The sequence below is a fragment of the Stegodyphus dumicola genome, chromosome X1 (genome assembly GCF_044657685.1).
Source record: "Stegodyphus dumicola isolate Sdum_Otavi_A_Nest chromosome X1, ASM4465768v1".
Lineage (NCBI taxonomy): Eukaryota > Metazoa > Arthropoda > Arachnida > Araneae > Eresidae > Stegodyphus > Stegodyphus dumicola.
The window spans coordinates 106,378,538-106,402,597 of record NC_140780.1 but is presented as its reverse complement, the minus strand read 5'-3'; the positions used below and the strand labels follow the sequence as shown (position 1 = coordinate 106,402,597).

General features: G+C 32.3%; 1 protein-coding gene across 2 annotated transcripts in view; it reads left to right on the top strand.

Annotated features, from left to right (window-relative positions):
- The window catches only part of LOC118192000 (histone acetyltransferase KAT8-like), a 135,164-nt gene that overhangs the window by 8,355 nt on the left and 102,749 nt on the right, over positions 1-24,060 (top strand). For both annotated transcript variants that reach the window (XM_085808504.1, XM_085808505.1), the window contains exons 3-4: positions 2,311-2,471; positions 9,180-9,233. In XM_085808504.1, coding sequence (XP_085664630.1) covers positions 2,311-2,471; positions 9,180-9,233 — 215 coding nt within the window. The remainder of the gene's footprint in view (positions 1-2,310; positions 2,472-9,179; positions 9,234-24,060) is intronic.

Here is a 24,060-nt window from a genome sequence, read left to right as displayed (position 1 = left end):
GACAACACACTTTATTTACAGGTATAACAAATGATGAATAAAAAGAGCACACAGCAAATCATATTGACCATTACACAGCATATATTATCTCACCATCTCCGTATATTCGAATGACGGATGTGTCGGGAGAAGAGACAGCTGCACCAGCATAATTAATATGCATGCACATAAGAAAAAAAGTTCGCTCGCCTTTACCCAACACATCCCTCCTGTGAGTAAAATGTTTTCAGTACAAAAATGAAATACAAACAATACATAACACATTACATTTAAGAAATTAAGGAAATAATTTTCAATTGACACTCTTAGTAAGAAAATCTGCAATCATATTATCAGTTTGTAAATATTCCAACTTAATGACATTGTCCTTTAATAAGTCCTTCATAAAATGGAAACGTAAGTTCATGTGTCTGGATTTCGTCGAAGATCTGGCACAGTTGATCCACTGGATAGCTGCTTGACTGTCTGTATTCAAAGCCACTGCACCATCCAAAAATTGTTTACATTTTAATTCTGATAATAAATTTACAGTTCATATAATATCCATACAAATTTCAGAAATAGAAAATAATTCTGCTTCACGAGTAGACAGACTAACACTTCTCTGTTTACGACATTTTCAAGAAATCAATGAATCACCTAGTAAAATATATGTAGTATTCCCCTAATAGGGAATGTCCTTGATGCTTGGCACTCCCTGTGTGAGTAAGTTACATCCAAATCTAAAATTTTAAGAACTTTTAATGGATAAAAATTACAAAAGTATTTTTATTACATATATTTCTAAAATTTCAATATATCAGATATAAATCTGAGTGATTAGCAAGGATTTAACATAAAACTCAAAAGCACTCTCTTTAGTGGTAAAAAACTGAATACCTAAAATGGGAATTATAGGAGGTAGGAAAACAACAATTCATATACTAATCTGACATTGGTAAAAGGAGATGGCCTTCATTTTTCATTCGACTCTGGAAAGTTGTTGTCATTTTTATAGTTTTTAGGGGTTCCTTTTTGGAGGAGAGGGGTCCAGCTGTTTGAAAAGAAAATTTATGCTGATGATTTGCCATTTGGTAACCACAAAAATATTTCAAAAGTTAGAAGAAGGCTGTATTTTAATAATTTTCCAACAATTACTTTCTTTTGCATTAAATCACATTTTGATTTCAGATAGATCAGTAAATGCAGGAAAAATATTAAAATTTTATTTTTTATTCTAGCAAATAATGAAAGTTTTTATTATTATTTAATACATTAATTTTTATTTAATGAAAATTTAATTTGTTTTTATTTCTTTTACTAGTTTAGTACCACAGTAAATTAATTAAATTTTATCTTTGATCTTTGTTTCGTTTTAAATGTTTGTAACATACCTTTCTGACAAGTGTAATTTCTTTATAATTTAGAAATTCATTCAATCGTCTTTTTAATGCCATAGGTTTTTAAAATATCTGTTCAATGAGCTTTCGTTGTTTACATTTGTACGAGCTATTGTATTAAGTTTTTAATGTAGCAAACTTCATTCAAATGCACCTAAATTTTCCTTTAATATTTTTTACTCAACATGAACTTGCAGTAAATATGAAGATTTGAAATGGTTTTGATATATAACAAAACATAATTAATGTAAACAGCAATTTTTGAATAGTATCTTATTTTAAAAAAACTTTTTTTTAGGGGTAGGCTTTCTATCATCAATTGTAGTGAGTACCTGAGCAACTCAAATTTTATGATACAGTATTTTTTTTAAATCGTGAAATGTATAGAAGGTACAAACAACCTAATATTGTCCAAGTCATCAAATCTTATCATATCAAGTGACTTGGACATATTTTTAGATGTGATACCTTGAACCCTGTTAAAAAAGTGACCTTTGCAAGTGTAGAGTGTACCAGGAAAAAAGGAAGACCTTGCTCAAGATGGATAGACTGTGAGGAGGCAGATCTCAGAACTTTAAAAATCAATCTCTGGTGGACCGTACCGACTAATCGGATCCGCTGGAGGAAACTTGTTGGGACGGCCTTGCCCTGTGATAGGCTGTAGTGTAACTGAAGAAGAGGATTCTTTTTAAATGTTTTATTTTAATACTTTTTAAATTTTTACAAAAACTTTGCACCAGTTTTCTGAGGCTTTCATCTTCTAGACGTTAAAACAGTTATCATGTGGAGATAAAAAAGGAGTGGAGAAATGTCTATTCTGTTACAATTATAATAGTTATTTCGGAAGTCTGTAGTTTATCATATTTTAATGTCAATTCTTTTTAAAGTGTTGCTTTTTCTTTTATATGTTTTTTAATTTTATTTTTTGAAGGTAATCGTAGGCTTGATGAATGGGTACCTCTAGACAGATTTGATTTTACATCAAGCAGGGACAATTTTAATAACCAGATGGCCAGCCGGATTGATCAAACTAACAGAAAAATCACTCGAAACCAAAAGCGAAAGCATGATGAAATCAATCATGTTCAAAAGGTATTAAAAATATTGTAACAAAAGTTGATAAATATATGTCAATGTAATTTTATTATTTTTGGAATATTTATTGATTTATTAGAGCTAACATTAATTTCATTAAGGTAAAATGTATAATAATTGAAAATAAATTATTGTATTACCTATATTGAAATTTTTGATACTTTCAGATTATCCACCTAGCCATTTCAAAAAAGCGACAGACATTGGCGATTAATTATTCACCAACCTAAGACATGAAAGACAGCAGTCATTTTAAAAAAATGGTGGTGCAGTAAGAATTACATAAAATGGCAACCAAGTAACAAAATTAAAAATGCGAGAAATATCCATAATAAAACACTTTTTTTTTTTTTCTTTTTTCTGTTCTTCTCCCCACTTACACAGCGATCTGTTTTAGCTTAGAAAAATCAGAAAATTGCAGAAATTTAGCATCATGCATATTGTCTTTTTTCACTTTATGCTATTGTTTTCCCATGCATATGTTTTTCCATACAGCTATCTGTTTTCGCTTTTAAAAACATCAGAGAACTGCACTTCAGAGAGTGGCATTTTTAGTCAAATTTGATCATTTACAATGTACAGCTTCAAGCAGTGTGAATTTTTGCATTCCGTGTTAGCCAAAACATAATTTTTCCGAAGAAATGCAGTGCTTTCATTTTTATTAGCCGGGAAACTCCACACTCCTATTAGTATTCCTAATATGGCTGTGGAGAAACTATGCATAAATTTATGAAAGACTAATCAGAACAAGCACTAACTAGAAAAATGACCATCACATTTGAAAAGATAAAATCTGCTCCTGTCTGCTGCCTGCACACAGCTCCTGTGTTGCCATATAGACATTTACCCAGTGTTTTTGGTTGCTTAGCTTAGTGACACACAGCAGTGTCTGGTGAATTATCTTCAGAGTTAGTCAGATAATCAAAAAGTACCAAATTTTTTAATAATTTAAATTTCTATAGTTTAGAAATTCCAAGTTTATTACAGTAAGCGCCAGTTAATGTGATCACGTTTGTCGAGACGAAAGTTGTTTTAATAACTTTTAAGTGACAAGAAAAAATATCTTTCAAAACAGCAATGAAATTTTAACTAATTTAATATAAATATAACAAGAAATATATAAATAAGTACTTGCCCTAGAATTTTAGGTAGCAAGATGCAAAAATTTGTTTATATATTATTCATGTCTTTAAATCAATAGTTCACTTTTGAACTGCTCATAATGTGTTTAAAGCAGTAGTTCATTTATGAACTGTTTGTTCATAACATTTTTGTAAATTATTTAATTGATGCTATACCCCTATTATTAATAATCAAAGGGCATCCCTTATTCGCTGGCCTAGCTGCAAAGTTGTTGAACACTGGTAGTTTGGCCTGGGGTTTAAATCTCAGCAAACAGGCTGTCTGCATAGGTGTCTTTATGGTTTTCCCTATGCATATATGAGCCAGTTCCCTTTGAGCCATCCAGACGGTACAGTGATTATTGGAACCTACTGCTTTACTGAAGGCCCCGGGTTTGAATCCTGAAGAAGACATGGCTATAATTGTCCATTCCTTCATAGGAGGCAACTGTGGCCACTGGTTAGGCACTTCCACAATAAAATAGCCATCACTTCTAGCTTTAAGAGTGGCTAATGCTGAATAGGCAAGTGTCGGCCATTAGATTAAAAAATGTTTCCCGTAGAAAGGTCCTCCACGAAGGCATCACTCCCCTTTGGCAGATAGCCCTCGAGCTCTTTGCTGTAAACAAATAAACTAAACTGAACTAACACTCATTCATTGAAAGAGAACATGCATATGTAAAATTTATAATTAGGCAAAATAGCAACCTAAACTTGGCTTATATGTTTTTCAGTTTTTTTTTTTTTTTAAATAAGGATTAAAAAGGGAAAAATTCTGCAAAAATTGTTTTGCTCCTCAAGAAGAGGGACCCATGTCTGATCATCCTCAAAATCGGTTGAGTTATTTTATATCAAAGCTTAAGTGTGCTTTTTTGAATAATTTTAAATAGCTGATGAAAATCGGAAATAAGCCGTTTGATGACATAATCCCTTACTTGGCAAATTTTTTTTTATTCTTGCTAATTTTTATAGTCTGTTTGGACTTTATTTAGTGATTTTACTTCAGTTTCAAAGATTATTCACTAATACTCTGATAATATGAAACCAATTGTTGCTCATAATAAGCGGTGTATTTGCTCATAATAAGTGGTGTATTCTTTCAGGGAGAAACTTAGAGAACTATCTAAGGGTATTTATATTAAACAAGGAAGAGAGCTGGAAATCAGCTATGCAAACTGTTCACTCTGCAGCTGGGAAGTGAATTGAAGTAGAACTGCCATATATGATTTCAGATTAGACAGGACCATACATGACTTTGCATTTAAAGACTGTTTTTTTTTCCCCCTTCAAATTCTGGTCAACTATAAAATTGAATGAGTACATATAAGCTTGCAATTTATATTTTAAATCCTTTAATATTTTTTTTTGAATTTCATTCAAACATTGTTGAAGTTCTTAATTATTGTACATTATCTCTTATATGTGAAGCTTACTGAGGGATTAATTCAGTTAACTGAGGGCTGATTTCCAGCTCTCTTCCTTGTTTAATATAAATACCCTTAGATAGTTCTCTAAGTTTCTCCCTGAAAGAATACACCACTTATTATGAGCTTACTGAGGGCTTATTTCATTTTTCTTTACTCGTCAGAACTTTTTTTCATTCAGGGATTCATTTCTTCATTAAACTTTTGACCCTTTATCATTGAGATTTTTCTCAACCCCAAAGATATTAAATATGAAACAAATATATAAAAATAAGTATTTTCACATAAATAATTTATTTCTTTGGTAAAGAGTGTACATATGAAAAGAAATAGTTTTAGGATTTGCTTTAGGTATGCAAAAATTAATAATAGAAAATCATGTTTTAATGAGATGGATGTGCTTGTTTTTTCCTTACATAACAAATTAAATCTTGGTTCAATATTTGACGCTGCTGAATATATTTTTGAAGTTTTTCAGCATTGAACAGCATTCGGATTGAAAAGTATTTGACACTGCTGATGTTTGTCAAGTTTATTCAGCATTGAACAGTATTTGGATTTTATAAGTGTTAAAGCTAAAAATGTTGTTTCATATATGGTGCAGAAAAACATTTAATGCCATTCCAGAATTTGTGGGATATTCATTTCTAGCTCAAATCTAGAATTCTGTCAAAATTTTCATGGGAAGTCAAATTCTAAGCGACTTGATAGCTCGACAAATCCTTCTTGGACTTTATATGGCAGGTTATTAATCTCATTAATGCCAATGAAAAACAGTTTTTTTAATGCAAGATAACTTTTTGAAATCAAAAGTCGATATTAAGTATTTACAAAACTTTGTAGAATTTCTAAATGATTTATAATAAATTTTTCATTTAAAGTTTTGCAATCTCCTCTCCCCCAGTTACAAAACTGCCAATGGTCTTTTTAATGAAACCTCCAATTTTGTCATTAAAAATAAATATATTGCTGTTTTTTCCTCGAAGAGAAAAGATTGTTTACTTTCTCAGAAATATCAGATAAATAGTAGAGCTTTGATAGCCGTAAGCCATTTTGAAAAAGAGCATCAAGATCAGTTTTGTTTGTTTAACAGTTAAAAAAACGGTAAGTAGTTTTATATTATAATGAAGCAATCTTAAATTTCACCCTCTTGACCCATCTATCTTACTTTTCTGTATGTAATAATAATTTTTATTATATATGGAGTCGATGTTTAAATGACATGCACAGGTTTAAAAATAAATGGCTTAACAGCCATTTATTTTTAAACCTTTGTCCTTTGGCTCTCTGTTATATGGCTTTTGATAAAGTTTATAATTTTAGCAGCATCCTGAAGCACATTGTTTTATTTGTTTGCTAATTTTATTGCTGGAAAGGCCTCTGGGGGAATCAAGCGATGAGAAAAATTTACAAGCTTATTACCAATAGCTTTAATAAATTATTTAAAACTAATATTTTTGCCTGTCATCGCTTTTTTACCATCTGTGCGTATTCCAATGCAATTTTTCCATTCTAAACCTTCACTTTTAAAAAACTTGTCAACTTTATTGTATATGTCTCCTCCTCTTGTATGTTCTTCCAAAGAACAACAATATGACAATTCTTCATCGATATCTTTTAATAAATGCATCTGACATATATTAATAACTAAGCTGTTTTTTAAGTATCAGTTGTTCCATTACGCTGAATTGTAAATTTTAAACTATCTTCAAGTCCAGCAATAAACTGCTTGAATTGGTCATTGCTAATTTCAGAAATTATGTTGGTGGCAATGTTGCTTGATGAAGGAATTTTGGAAAATTCATCATCATATTTGCTTCCCTGAAGTAAATAACAACAGGTAATACAAGATCTTCTCCGATGGTGTGCGGCTTTTCATTTTTAACAATCAGGTGTGAAACTTCATGTGACATGAGTAAATATTTTTTTTAAGAGTGATAAATTTCTCAAAATCTTGCTTTTCTCTATTTGAATATTTTAGCAGTCTTTCGAAACATTCTTTTGTTTTACTGGCATATGAAGGATGAATGGATTCAAGATCTCTGTTTAATTTCGATGGTTTTGTGCTCTCCATACTCAGACCATTATTGCAAATTAAACAAAGAGGTTATTCTTTATCATCACAGTTGTTGCAACTAAAATCAATCAGATTGGAGGAATATCTGATCATATTTTCTTTTCTCATCTCAGAAGCTTCTTTCTGATTACTAGATCCTATTTGAAGAGATGCATTGCCAGCTGCATCATTACTTGTCTTACTCAAGTGTCTTACTCATTTATCCACAGCTCAGAAACATTTTTATTTTAAAATTTAGATAAAATAACATCTCTTACAATAATAACATCTCTTACAATATTCAAATAAATGTCAACCAAAGTTGAATAAAACACTAAAATAGAATGAAGTATTGTACTTGCAATATACGCAGTTGTTGCAAGGAAACAAAAATAACTGGCTATAGTAGAAAAGTGTTATTACTACATTATTTGCAGTGACTCTGACCTTATTTTTGGTATGTCTATGTGACACAGGACATTATATCTGTGTGTTTGCGGCATATTTTGATTCTGAAATAACCTACAGTCTGAAATTTCAATGTGACACTGCTGTTATGATGTGCTTAGTGTTATTTTTCAATATCTAAATGTAATTTGCGCCTCATCGGGCTGAGTATTATATTTTTATAATTGCTCTCTACAGAAAATGCAGTATATTAAAGATATCAAAAAGACTGTGACTAATGGTTCTTTAACCCTCTGGCTGCTCATCCCGCGATTTCCACGGGCAACTCAAATGTAGCAAAATTTGCTCATCCCGCGATTTCCGCGGGCATATGTTTTTCTTCCTTTATTGAGGAGCGCATCCCGTTTTTTTCCCCCGTTTAACCATTGAAATAATTTATATACAGTATTAGGCGTTTAGTTTACGTTTTGGCCAACAGATATCGTTAATTGTCCACTAAATTGGGGCATTTAAATGCACATGGTATTAGCTCTCAAACTTCACTCTTTGATGCTTTTTTCTTATAGAAATGGCTGCTAGGAAACGTTCAGTGATTATCTGAATTATTTAATTAAATTATTAATTATATTTATTGATTAGATTAATAATTAGATTGATTATTAATTAGATTTATTGAATCTGGTGCAAAGACTGTGAAGTTGGACTTTGCCTTGAACCCTGTTTTGAACTCTATCATACTAAACTGCATTTCTAAGGTATTTTTACCTCAGCGCTTTATATTTTCTTAAATTTTACTTTTTTATATTATGCAATAAATAGAAATTAACTATAATTCGACTGAAATTTATTTAAAAAAAGATTTTTTTTTGGTGATAACATCTGAAATTGGTTTTTCTGGCAACTTAGTTTCTCATGATCTTAGAGCAACCCAGGCCGCCCAGTCGGTATAGTGGTCAGGGAAGCTGACTGCGATACCAAAGAGCCTGGGTTTGAATCCCGGAGAAGGCATGGCTATAACTGTCCACTTCATAGGAAAGGCGATGGTGGCCCACCTATTAGGTGCCTCCATAATAAAGAGACCACCATATCTGGCTTTGCGTAGATTAATGGACTGGGATACATTTGTAAATGTTCACAATCTGCCGTTGGAAAAAAAAAAGTTTCTCATGATAAAAATCTATATAAAAAAATATTTTCTAGAAAGAAAAAGTGCATTTTTCAATTCTCCAATATATATAGATTTAAAATATGCAAGGGAAAAAATACACAATTTTGGAAGTGATTTCAGTCCACAAATTGAGAAGTCGGAGGGTTAAATCCGTGTATCAGAAGTAAATTTCATTTCATTTGCTTTGCGACCTCATTGGGGGTTGTGATCCACAGTTGTGGCCTTAACACCTAAAATTGTATTCCGAGAGAAACCTAGAAATCTGGGAATTGGATGCTAACTGAGAAAATAAAGGTGTTAATTTTTTTTTAACTTTATTTTTCAGCTGACTTCCAGCTTTTTACTGGAGCAGAATGAAAAAGCAAAATCAAAATTTTTGCATTTAATTGTTTCTTTTTAAAGTATTTAAATGGTTTTGCATATTTATAACAGTATTTTAATATCATTTTGTTCTTTCTTCTATCTATTACAATATTTGTATCCCGTTTTTCATACATATATATATATATGCACATGTATATGTTTCAGAGTTATGCAGAAATGGATCCTACTACTGCTGCTCTTGAAAAAGAACATGAAACTGTAAGCATTTTTCTCTCATATGTGTAGTTAAATATTTGTACTAAATAATGCTAATATTGGTCTACAATGATTTTCTTTAATGTATAATTTATGATGATTCTTCCATATTTTTGTATGCTGATTATAAAAAAGAAATATTTTTTCCATAAGTCACAATTTTCCTTATTTTGGTTTTCCTTCTTGGGATTGCTCAAATATCGTGTGTAAAAACAGATTTGAAATCACTGGGAAATAATCTCCCTTTCACTTCCATTTAATAAGCAAAAATTAAATTTGTTGACTAGTGTAATCATTTTAAAATTATGATTTTTATAATGAGCCAGCAAGGTTTTGACTTCGAGTGGGACAAACATCAGACTACCTGGTCGAAGGTTACCTACCTCCATCGAGAGTAATTCCTTGTGAATATTCTCAACAAAGTAGATATGGTTATACTAAGTAATATCACATCCACTAAATGGAATGAGTAGTCTTAACAGTAGAAAAGAGCAATGAAGAAAATGAAGACAAAGCTATTGAGCTGGTGAGTTAAGGAGCAAAGAAAATGAGAGTAAAACATATAAATGCAACGTGAATTCATAAAGGGCATCATAACAAATAAAATAATTAATTACATTAATTTTATGAATATGCATAAAATATAAAGGCATATGAACATACCTATAAAAACATACCTAACAACCAACAGCATCGGCAGAACACCAGCCACGAAAGTAATCATCGAAAACACAGATCATTACAGTCACTTAATTAGAACTACTCAGAGTGCCACCACTGAAAATTTTTTCCATAATGTTGCATAAAACAAATATCTTGTCAGTGGCAGAGAGCCGCTTTATCTATTATTCCAGTAATGGTTTTCAGAATGTGTTATATGGAAAAATCTGCAAATAATTTTTAAATTTTATTATTCACTTTGAAAGCATCAAACATGGTAGTCATGATGCTATCCTTGCTATATGAATTCTTCGTTCTCATGGTTTTTGGCCGCTCCCTGATGCATAGATTTAGGTGTATTTTGTCTAGGAATATTTCTGTTTTTTCTGCAGGTTTTAGCTTTTCACTACGCAGAACGTGTTTTTTGGTATTGAATATATTTTTGCATAGCTGGGTTTAAGGGCTTACCTCGTGGTCTGAAACTAGGTTTAACATAGTCTTGAGTTTTTCCCAAGTATTTCTTCTTAATGTTGGTTGTATTTTTTGGGCATTTTGAGAAAATTGTGGCGTGATACCCATCGCAGTTAAGTTTCGTGATCTATTTCGCATGGCAGTCAGAACGTTTGTGCAGGAGTGCACATTTAACACATTACGGAGTAAGTTTGCACTCGCCCAAGGAGTGATAGAAAATTTGACAATTGTGGCACTGGGCCATGCCACTTTTGAACTTATGAGGTTCAACCGAGACTACAAAATACATCAAATTTACTGTATCATATATTTCTACAAGCCCTAATTAAGACTTTTGTGTCACAAATTTATCAGGAAATAAGTAATCTTTTACTGAAAACTAATGCATAACCCTCATTCTTCTATTATCAGTGTAGCAAATCCTGAAAAGGAGTATGCAAAAAGCTGGCATATGTTTTAGAGATGGAAGGGTTTAATTGTGTTTGTTATCTTGTTCAATGGCGTTTTATATAATTATTATGCTGGATTAAGGAATAAACCATATTGGCAATATTCAGACGCTTTGCAGCACATTTTAAAGCATTATCACTTACAGTTAATCATTTGCAAACAAAATCTAATTTGTTGTTCAAAAAAATAGAAAGGTCTGTAATATAAAATTTTGGAATATAGTTTATTAGATATAATTGCCATAGGAGGCGGAAGGTGTTTGTTTGTAGCAAACGCCTGCCTGAACTTGTATTTTATCCCGTAGGAACTTAAAAAAAAAAAAAAATTGTTTCCTCTGTGTCCGAGGAAAACAAAATCTGGAGGCGGAAGGAGTTAGTCTGTAAAGAACGCTCCTGAACTCTACTAGAAAGACCTGTGATGCTCTTGACTAGAGAGAACGTCGTTAGCAAACTCCTCACATTACGAGTACTGTAATTCATTTTAACGCCTACTTTAAAGAACTGTGAATGGCAACGACTTAACTGAGGAATACGCATGCGTAAAGAGATGAGACTTCTGTTGAGACGCCTGTGAGAGAGAGTTTGGGAAGCTCCGCCAGCGAGCTGAGGTGTGGAGACTAAATTTGTCCAGTGATGATGAGTGCTATCTTCGTTAACGTCTCTGATCGTGTCACCAACTTGGATATGTACTCAAGTTTTTCTAAATGTATTAATTAAATGTTGTATCTGTGTTATATTGTGTAATTAAAGTGATGCATCACCAATACCAGTGTTGAATATGTGAAAACTGGTTTTCGAAATGCATATCAATGCTTACACCTTTATTTCTTTCCACTGAAAATTATATTTTATTTGGCAGTTGAATAACATATAATTTAATTAGTTTTTAACTTTAGAAAATGGTGTTTATAATATATTTAAAATAAATGTCGTAATTTAATTTTCTTCTATGTTATTTCAACAAATGTAAATTTTGCTTTGCACGTATATCCCTATGATATTTAAGTATCAGTAAGCAGTGCTTTTTAGTTCTTAAAATTACAGCTGAATAGTGACTACCATGCATTCCAGCATCTGTAAGAAGTAAAGCTGTGTTTGTTTGCTGTTGTGCCTTATCATCATCAACAGTGCATAAGAAAAACAAGTGCATTTTTCAGTAACGTGGCCCACATTACAAGACTTTTGAAGTTCTACAAATGAATTGCTGTTATAAAGTCACTCTCTTCTCATGGCTTGATATAAATAAATATGTCTAAATATTATAGAAATAACCTTAATATATGCTGCATTATTTTAAATTTTTATTGTAGTAATTCTGTTTTTTCATGAAAACCTGTTCAGAGTTCTAAGTGACTTCTGGTTTATCATATATGGTGAAAATCTAATGCTGTTCCAGTTAGAGTTGTATATGCATATATGAGTTTTAAATATCAAAATTGAAGAGTTTTGGGTTATAACATAATATATTTTTTCATGAAAATTTGTGCAGACCTTCAAGTAAAATAGCACTTATGGTTTATCAGTTTTAGCCTAATGTAATATGTTATTAATTAAATGTAATTTTTAACATATTAATATATAAAAATCTTAAAAACTAAAATTTAAAAAATTTCGATTGTGCACAGTGTCTATAATTAAAGAATCCTATTTCAAAGCTGTCTAAAAGTGAAACCATTGATCATAAAATTGTAAAATTTTCAAAATGAAAAATTGGTGGATTGAATGAAGGAATGAGAATCTTTCAGTAAAAAAAAAAAAAAAAAAATAGTTACAAATAGTGTCATCAGCAGGCATTATATTAATAAATTATACATTTAGGCACACCTTTACTATAGTTTTGTAATTTTATTACAAAAAATGTTCCACATGGGCCATCATTTTCAGCTACCCTCTGAAATCGCAAGATGGCGTGTTCCATAGCTGTCCAAAGTGTGTGCTGGGAAATGTTCACCACGTGGCGTAGAATGCGGGCTTTAAAATCAAGTAAAGTTCTTCGATTGTCCAGACTTACCAGATGCTTCAAATGTTCCGAAATACAAAAATCGCATGGAATGAGGTTTGGGGATCGGGGAGGCCACACATTACAAAAGTGCAGGCTAATGACACATTCTTCTGTAAAATGACATTTAAGAACATTTGTAACACATCGTGCAGTATGTGGAGGAGCTCCAACTTGCATAAAGATTGTGCGTGCAAGGCACTGACGTGCTTGCAGAGATAGAACAATTTCGTTCTCTAACAACAATGCATATCACTTCCCGGTGATCAGGAATGACACTGGACCCGTGGAACTTAACTCCTTGAAAAGGTATGCACCAAGAATAAATGATGCAGAAAATCTACACCATCATATCATTTTTGGTGAATGCAACGGAACTTCTAAGACAAGGCACAGATTTTCTGATTCCCAAATTCGGCAGTTGTGAGTATTCACTTGCACTATCCAAATGAAAAATGCATTTTGTGTGTAAAAAAGATATTCCAGGGCCATTCGAATCGACCTCAAAGTGAGCAAGAAGCTGAAGTGAGAACCGGAGTCAAGCGTCAAAATCATGTGGAAGCAACCATTGCACAAATGAAAGTTCATAAGAGTAATATTGGAGAATATTCTGAAAGATCTTATGGACAATTAAATGTGGTCTATCCAGTGCCTCTGCTGTATACTGGATGCTGGTGTTAGCCAGAAAGTTTAACTTCTTCGAGCCGGTAGCGAAAACGCGGGCTTATCGCGGAGGCCAGCAGTGTCTTCCACGAGCGTCTCTCCAGGGCCGGGGGCTTTTTTGCTACTAAGCCTAAATCCATGAAATTTCCGAAGTATCAACGCATTGTTTAATAATGCTCTATAGAGTATTTAAACGGCTTATGCTTTATAGATATTTTTATATATATACTTTAATTACCTTATTTCTTGTTTAAATGCATATTTTACACATTTTATTTTAAATACTCACCATTTTATGACTTTTAACATTATACGTCTGGAAACTAAATATATTACTTAAAATTCTCTTTTCGTATGAAAAATTTGAAAACAGGAATCTACACACAGTCCTACGTTACATTCCTTGAACTCGTAATAACTCATTTGCTGTTTTGGAGGATTTTTCCAGGAATGTGAACAAACGAAGCATCGTCGTCTCATTTTCTTATCAGTCTCTTCTGAACAAAGTTTTGGAAAATGTCTTTCAGTTAATCTTTCAGAATCAATATCAGAATATCAGAATTTCAGAATCAATATCTGAAATATTTTGCATCATTTCTGCTATTTCATGCTCTGTTAAACATTTTCGACACTTCGACATTGCAATGGTAAAAACAGAAAGAATTCACGTCTAACAAGATCGAATTATTTTCTAAAAACTGAACTGTAAACCGAAATACTCAACGCTTTAGCGCATATAAAACTTCTACTTACAATAAACAACTACCACGTGCGAATAAAGTGCGATTTAAAGAGACGTCATAAATCATGCCATTCGGAAACATTTAGTTCCCCGTTTGTTTATATAATCAAAAACACGTGTATGTGAGTCATGCTTCTCTCATTTCGAGTAGAAGTTCTAATGTACATGTATCTGAAACCATATGGGCATACAGTGCCATCTTGTGGCAGAAATTATAGTTTGAAAAATGTTCCAAGGTACTGGCACAAATACGTGACAATCGGTAGTAAACGGGAAAATGCTCTGGCACGCCTGCGTGTCAGCCGGTAGGTGAGTGTGTTCGTTGCTGGCACGTAGACGTGACAGTCGGCGCGAAGGGGTTAAAGCTGTGTCCTCTATGACCTAAAGCACGACCTCCTGTAGTGCTTCTGCAGAAATGTTTCTAGGTTTTATAAAAGCTGCGGTGTGATGTCGACAAAGATTTGCATTTTTATTACAGGTTTCCAAAGTAAAACACCTTCTGGTGACTCTATGTATGACTATATTTTTCGCTAAAAGAAATTCTCATCCCTTCATTAAATCCACCACAAAATTTCACAATTTTCTGATCACTGGTTTCGCATGTAGACAGCTTTGAAATGGTGTTATTTACTTATAGGCACCCTGTATTTGAATAGTTTTTCATTAAAAGCTGTTATGAGCTTCAATTAAAGTACCACTTCTGGTTGTCCAATTTTATCCAAAATATATGAGAGTAGTTAAATATCCCCCCCAAAAATGAATTTAAAAAAGTTTTACATAAGAATTACAAGGGATGAAAAAATTGCCTGTCTTACTTACATACATACAGACATAAATGGTAAAAATGTGCTGTGGGGTTCCTGATTCACTGGAAACTCACTACAGTCAAAAGTCGTTAATCCGGACTCGTCGGGACTTCGGCGATTCTGGATTATCGATTTTTCCGGATTATAGATCATCAGTTTAAATCTGGTAAGATGGCATGCAGAAATTATAAAATTAAAAATATGAAACCGTAATTTATGAAATAAAGAACAATTATGATCTAAAGGGTATCAAAATTTACAAAAAAAAAAAAAAGCTTAATATTTATTTGTTTACTTTATTAAACATTTCTTTCAATGTAAGTTGTTTAAGTTGCTTCGTTTTTTTATGTGATAATACATTCTTTTTAATTCTATAAACAGACATAATTTCTTGTTCAGTTACAAAGTTCCGCTGTTCAAGTCCTATAATTGCTGTGTCTACCAACTAATTTGTCAATCGAATTTTTTCGTTTTCAATAAACTCTGTCACTTTCTTCGCTATCGGAAGAGAATTATAATGATGAGGAATTTGATTTAAATCATATCAAAGACGGAGTACATCGAGATGAAATACTACATTTAGTAAGGAATTATAAGCCAAATAAAATAAAAACATCTGCCCTGAAGATAAGGATAGTGCTGACAGATCAACTTCCAATTCATTGCGCGCTGCAGCGTTAAAGATAAACAAAGTTTAGATAAACAAACGTTAAAGTTTAGATAAACAAAGGATATGCCTTTATCCATTTTTTGAAGCAGTTCCACTTTTTGTTTAATGAACTTCGAAACATACTTTGTAGATCCTTTACATATCAATAAATGTATATCAGAAATTCTATTTGACATAATCGAAAGTTCAAGCTTACTTTTATAAAATTGCTCTAACAGTCTGCAAAAAATAATAAGCCTAATCCAATTCGAAGATTAAGGAACAACGGAATCTGCAACATTAACTGAAATAGATAATTTTAGCTTAGCTTATACCATCCGTTATACATTAAACGCGCACTCGTAAACGTATTTTGCGCACGGGCACAAGCTTATTCGCAGCCATAAAGGTCTTACGTGCATGCGTCAATGCGATGCATGCCCAGAAAGTTTGTAGCTTTGAGGTCCAGATTATAGATCATTCCGGATTATGGGTGTCCGAATTAACGACTTTTGACTGTATCAAATTTTTGGACAGAAAACATTACCTCCCTTACTTATAACAGATAACAGATTAAAACCAAGTCAGCTTCAGGTAATTCTCTAAGCTGATTTGGGAAATAAGTCTTAATTTAAAGTATTTTTGCTTAGATCATAAATGGAAACATTTTTACTATTACAAATGCTATATTATTAGTGAATTATTTACCATGTGTATTCTTGTAGAAGTCAAATCCCCCACTGGATCCCAATGGAAGTTGATTTGTCAGCACTATCCTTATCTTCAGGGCAGATGTTTTTATTTTGTTTGACTTATAATTCCTTACTAAATGTAGTATTTCATCTCGATGTACTCCGTCTTTGATATGATTTAAATCAAATTCCTCATCATTATAATTCGCTTCCGATAGTGAAGAAAGTGACACAGAGGCAAGGACCTTATAAGAGATAGACTAACCCAGTGGACGGGGCGCGTGTCACCGACATCCCCACAAGAAAGTGTAGGGACAATCTGGTTTACTTTAACACTGAAACCTATGGCATTTGTATCACATAACTGTTTTAAATTATTAAATGTGATACGTTGTATAGTGATGAGATTATGAAAATCATAGTTTTTTCCAAATAGGATTTAATATATGTCATTAAAGCACTTTTTACTGCATTTCATGCATTTTTTTCACCAGTAATTCTTGTACATATATCTTTACTTTGGTAAGACGGTAAAAACTCTAAGCACAAAAGTTATGAACTTAATTTTGCTAAAAAATAAGGTAAAATTAAATAAGATTAATTGTACATGATGCTTTGAAATAAATAAGGTAAAATTAAACAAGGTCTGATAATTTTTTTTTAAAAATTTAATGAACATTTTCAGGTAGTGATTTTTAAAACTATAATAACATTACAAAACGATCATTTATTTGATTATATCATTAAATTATTAGCATTAAAGTGGATTATTTATTTTATTAATTCATAAAATTCGTAGCATAAAATTTTCTGAGTGTAATAAAGGGGGAAAAACAGGCAAAATAAAATCTAGAAGCACTCAGATTTTATATTATGCCCAAAAGGAATCTTTTTTTAATGTTTTCTGTGTTACCTATATTTATTGAATATCATGTTCTTTGCCCGTAAACCACATACATTTAAAAACAGCATATCTTTAGAATTTCTGCACTGGAGATAAAAATGTTATTTTCTGTACAGTGTTACAATTGCTCGCTTTGAACTCGCCGAGTTTGTTAATAAAAAATTTGTTAAAGTTTTACAAAATATGAAATATATTAAAACAAATTCGAAATTCGGCCGTCCAGATGCCCATGTTTGGGTGGAGGATTACATTATTTAAAATTTGATGGCTCTAGATACCGTCGTTTTTGTCACAGTGCGAGAAATATGCATGTATTCATGCAGATTCTTCATTATTTAATTTCTTTAGATATAATACAGGGCAATAATATTTGGTAACAACAATTTGCAAGGAGAAGCGGACATTTATAGTGAAACGGCACAAAATGCCGCTTTGAGCTAATAAATTAAATTAACAGTAAATAAAAAAAATCTTATGCAGAACTAAAAATAAATTTAAAAAATAATCACTATAAAATGCAAGCAAAATTAATTATGATGGTTAAATACAATTTTAATATTAGAATTAAATGTATAAAAATTAAGATGTCAAAAGTGCTTATCACTATGATGTATTATGAAATATAATTGAAATAAAATTCCTTAATAAAATTGTGCTATAATACTTATCTATAATTTTAAAAAAGCAGCACAATTTAGAATTTTAAACAAAAACTTTCAAATATTTTAGTATTTTTTACTTCAAATATTTTAGTAGTTTTTAAATATTTTAGTATTTTTTACTTATTTATAAAAAGCATAAAAATTGCAAGAGAAAATTGCATGTTTGAAATTTTCTATTAGTTCAGATTTAAAATACTATTTTCTAAAAGAAGTAGTTACAAATTTCCTTACAACATAGGAAAAGCTAAAAAAATATCCAGCCCTGAAAGCATGCAATAGCTTTGTAATTATTTGGAACGCTAATTATGCTTGATAAATATGCTACATTTTTAAAAATCAATCTCGATTTCAAAAATAAAAATATGGAGAAATTCTAATTTGTGAAATGAGGTGCTACAACCAGCTTTTTCTTGACAATTATACACGCTGCAATAGGCAACCACTGTTAAATTTCTGCAAGTCGTCCCTATTCCTCCGGATGTGATCAAGGTGACAGCCAGGAACACCTCAGACGAGGGAGAAAACCCATTTGTGTTAATCTATTTCTTATAAGGTCCATGCACAGAGGTTATTGAAAACAAAAAAATTTCGATTGACAAATTAGTCTGTATTCTCGACACAGCAATTATAGGACTTGAACAGCGGAACTTTGTAACTGAACAAGAAATTATGTCCGTTTATAGAATTAAAGAGAAAGTATTATCACATAAAACGAAGCAACTTAATATTTAGAGTTTTAGTGTAATATCCAAGACTAATGAATTCATCCATTTATTAGCTAACATTGTTTAACACGTTCATGCCGGGGCCAATTTTTATGTTCTTCGCCGTGAGACAATGCTCGAATTTTTGCTGCATTTCATCTTTCGGCGCGCTACTATTACTTGTTCAGACCTGTATACAAGTTGTACTTCAATTTTCAACTTTCAATACTTCAATTTTCAAACAAGGATGAATAGCAATATCTTTCTTTGCTCGAACTTTTCATTTAATGCACAACCTTGCTTAATATGTAAAAAAAAAAAATATCTTTAGGAATAATTGAACTCTTAACAAAAATATTTTTGTCAATTTCAGTACAAGGGTTGATAAATTCTAACTTTTTTCAGTTATTTTGTCTATTAAATTAATATGATTCTAATATCCCCTTCTGTTAAAAATTTCGGATCTTTATCCAATATTCCATGTTTTGTAAATTTTGAAAGTTTAATATTGGTCCATTCTTAATCATGTTGAAGTGTAATTATAACCAAACAAATTAGTAACATATAAAGGAGTTTTAATTGAATCATAAACACATTTTTTGGTTGCAGCACCTTGAGCTTTTATTGGACTTCCAGCATTATCTATTTTTGCTCCTTTTGTATTTACACTATTGTTGAAAATGCAACACCTTGAAGGAATTGTCAGAAATGAATGAAATTTATTCCACATATTTTACTGGTAGTGCTACAAATAAACAATAAAATTTACAAGACAAAAAAAGAAAACCAACGTTGGAAATAAGTACTTTGTATATCCGCCACACTGAATGATGAGAGCCTGTACACTTCGTGGCATTGAATCACACAGGTTCTGAATGTAATTCTGGGGAATGGCATTCAATATGGCTTCGATTTGATGCCAAAGTTCAGTCTTGGTAGGTGCCTCACCAGCTGTATGAGCAATTCGCCATTCGATGAAATCCCAGACATGCTCAAGGCAACATATCCGGATACTAAGCAGATCATGGAAAAAGCAACACCTGTTCTGCCACTTGTGCAGTTTGAAAAACATGGGCACAGGCATTATTCTGCTGAAGTACAGCGTCCACAATGTGTCAAAAAATGAGTAGGACCTCTGGCTCCACTAGCTTCCATACCATGATACTAGCGTTTGTGTGGTATGATGCTGATATCATGCTGTGATAGCAGACGCTTCCCTCTGTATATCTGATGCGTAATCTTCCATCTTTGAACTTAAATTATAATGAGATTCAACAGAGAAAACAACTTTTTTGCCACAAGGTATGCCATGCACTGTGTTGTCATGCCCATTGATGTTGGAGACATCTGTGATTCAGCGACAGGAAAGTCCTGTGCAGAGGAAACCTTGCACGCAGTTCATGCTGCAGCAGACGGCGGTGAACCATGGAGCTAGACAACACAACACTTGTAGCCATGTTCCAACATTGTGCTAACATGCGAGAGGTTCTCCATTGTTCATCACAGCCGTGCAAATTAGGTGTCTGCTGTCCGATGTCATTGTGGTAATGCATGCCCCGCTGCCAGGATTTCACCTTGTTTGGTTCTCCTCTGTGCATTTCTTCAAACACACTTCACTGCTGTGGCATTATGCTGTGGGGGGCTTCATTTGCTTGATACGAAAGTCCACCGCCTCACATACCAGCAATGCAGCCTCGTTAGGGTTATTAAATAATTAAAAGTATAATTTAAAAAGAGTTCTATTATTTATATGGTAAATTTACATGTATGGAATTTTTAGGGAATTAGGAAGAAAAGAAATTGTAAAATAATTAAATTTGTCATTGAATTCAGGAATTAATGAGATGATTACTTCAGGATTTTGTAATTTATCTTCTATTCTTATTTAATTCCTTGATGCAAAAGTAAACATCTGATATTTATTGGAAATAATAATTTATTAAAAAATAGGAGTGAAAGATGTTTTTCAAAAATAACTTTTAGTCATTAAATTTATTTTTCTTTTTTTAGAGAGATGTGTGTTTTTGACTTTAATTTTTGTCAAAGCATAGTATTTAAAACTGCAAAAGAAAATGATGCATAATATTAATAAAAAAATGTTTTACTGTAGAATAGAAAAACAATGTCTTTTGTTTTGTGGGAGGGGAGGAATGGTACTTTTCCATTAAAACCATACCACACATTTACATTGCCATATTGGTGCATTTTGGATTGTTTCTCCATGCCTTTGACTTCATAGTTGATGAAATGATGAGGAAGGCCTGGAACATTCTGGATTTTATGTCAAAATCTTCCAAGAACCCATTATGGAAAGAAACGTGGCCTACATAACTTTTTCCTTTTTGTGAGTTTTTGTTAGTTTCATAATTTTGTTGCATCCATTCTTTTCAACATTAGGACAGAATAACAGATATTGGCACATACCTCTGGTATATAATTACTCTAATCAAGCATTGTGCTGTTATTTCAAGCAAATTTTGGTTTGCAGATCTCGATAAGATATTAACTCCTGACACCATAGTAAATTAATTTTATGATAGTAATGAAAGGAATGTGTGATCCAATGAACCACATTTTTTATTTGGATATCTTTTATTTCCAACGATAAGTGAAAGCTGCACTGACATTTAGGTTTAAGTTGCATTTTTATTTTGTGAGGTGGTATTTGAACACTGTATTTTACTTGCGTATTTCCTCCCTTTTTGTACTAATTTTGCTGCTTGAAAGGGGGGGGGGAATATGAAGCGTATACTATTTCTGAAGAGCTTGCTTAAAAGATAAACAAAGTGCATTAAAAAACACACAGAAAGACACTAATATTATTATATTATGTATTTTAAAGGACTTTTCAGTATTTTTTATTACACAAAATACTTCCTGTTAATACACATATTTTACACTGTTACCATAAATCAAAAGCTTTTAAATCACATCCGGAAAAACTAGGGAGAAATTACATGGGGGGGATATATGTGAGTAAATACAGTATCTCTTAGTTTAGAATAAACAAATCTTGAAAAAACAAGATAGTCACTTCTTCATCTCTTGGCAGATTCTAAGTCATGAAATGCACTGAAGTAGGGATGGGGACAGATTACGTAAAAAAATTAGTCATGCAAGCAGTGGTTATTGAGATAGTTATTGCCAAGGATAAAATCAAACTGTTGACACTAGGCTCTAAGAGAATATGCCAAATCAATAAAAGTGCCTCATGTTAAGTAGGAACCAGTGTCATTTTCTCTTGAAAGAGTTTTATTTGAAATCTATATCAGTCTTTTTTTGGGATGCAACCAACATTACAGTTAATATTGTTTAGACTATTGGCACATTGCCTCAAAGAACCATTACATTACTCTATCTTAGCAATGGCATGATTTTTCTCTAATTATGTGATGGGTTAACTCAGTGGTTTGGTTGCTAGCTTCTTTAAAAAAATTGTTAATTAGGAAGGCAGTTATATGGAGAAATAACATGTCCAGCTTATGTATATACAGTAATGCCTTTGTATCCATGACTAATACACTACCCAAGATAGAAAATGCAATACCATGAACATTCAGCCATATAAATATGCAAATTTCAGAGAATAAGTGAAACATGATCACATGAGAATATTGAATAATAATATAATGTGGACAGTCATTGTGTGTTCCAAGTTAAAAGGGATGGAAATGGAGGATGAACCAACAGTCGCTGCTATCTGCTACTTAGGGAATCCAGAATTTTAAGATGTTCAGTATTCCAGAGGACATGTATGAATGAAGAGATGCCTGGATGATGACACCATCAACAGTTCTGGCAAAAGGACAATTTAACGAGGGGTCAATTGTAGTTTTGCATTAGACTGGTTGGTCTTACCATCGTATCACTGCTGAAACACGCATAGGTGTATCTACTGTGCATAGAATTTGGTCTAGAAGGGTCTAATGATGGAAATATAAATAGTCTTGAAACACCAGGTCCATCTAGACATACTAGAGAATGCACAGATCAATGCATACGAAGAGAAGAGGTGGTGGCCTCACAGTCGACTACTATGGAGATTCTGCAGAATGTGCAGGGAGCTTTAGATGTTCCAATATCTGGGGAAACACATTCTAAGCATTTGTCTATTGTGGTTTCTACACGAGCCTCCCTTTGCAAAGACTGCCATAAAACCGAACTATCGATGGGAAACATGATGTTAAAGAGCCACCTGGACATCTCAATGGCACAATGTGGTATTTAGCGATGAGTCTTGATTTTGTTTGTCTGATGATAATCACCAGCTATGAGTCTGGAGGCATTGGAGAGATTGAGCCAATCCAACTACTACTACTGCTGCTGAATGCTACACCACTTGTAAGTGTGACATAATTGTTTAAGGCCCCGTTCAGACGAGGGCGTAAGAGGCATAAGTGGTTAAAGCCAAGCTCTGTTGCCAAGGCAACCAGTCTCTGCTATGTCACAGAATCTGGTTTAGGGCTCGTGGCATAGGGTTCAAAGTTTTTAACTTTACGTCGAGTTTGGGATAAGCGTCGACCAATCAGAGCAAAGCGGCTTTCTTTAGACGATTTCGCTGTCACATCGAAGGCGACGTTTTTTTTAATATGGAACGCATCGTATCCGAATGAGTTGTAATCGTATCCAAATATCATCTACGATGATGACCTGTATTTTTTAATAATGAGATTTTAATGCATTTTTTAATGAGTTTTTCAATTTATATTGAAAAATATGAATGAAACTCGTAAAGCGAAAGTTAAGCTCAGGATTATGCACGCTGTGTATGATCCTGTAGATGATTGATCCCATCCAATATTTTTCATTTTATTGTGAAAATTCTTTAAAAAATACACGATTGCAAAAATTTTATTTTTTCTGTGTAAATTATTATTACTTTCTGTCTATAATTTTTTAAAAAAATTATTACTATAATTTTTTTCCTGTTTAATTATTTTTGTATTTAAGAATAAATTTATTGAAAAAGCTGGAAATATTGTATTGCTATTTGCTTCAAATGCTGATTTTCTTTCCAAACAAACTTCATGAATTAATTTTACTAAAACATCAAATCAATATCAAGAATCTGCTGTTTTTTTTAACAGTAAAAATATTACTTTAAAGAAAAAAGAAAAAATTATTTTCACTTATTTAAGAATAGTCACAGTAGTCAATTCAATGGTGTATGCTTTGTATAAGTAATAAAAGATTAATCTTTTGAGAAAATGCTCTTATGAATTCCAAGAAGGGAAAAATGTAGTGAAATATCCTTAAAACAGTCAAGAGTCTAGACAGTTTTGTCTTCTGTTGAAGTTCTGGTCTGTTTTTTAATTACGTTCTCCATGAAAGGAATGTACTTTTAATGAAACTGAATAGCACACATAATTCGTAACATGGACTATAATTTAATGAATAGTATTTATTATTATTATCCACCCTTTATTACT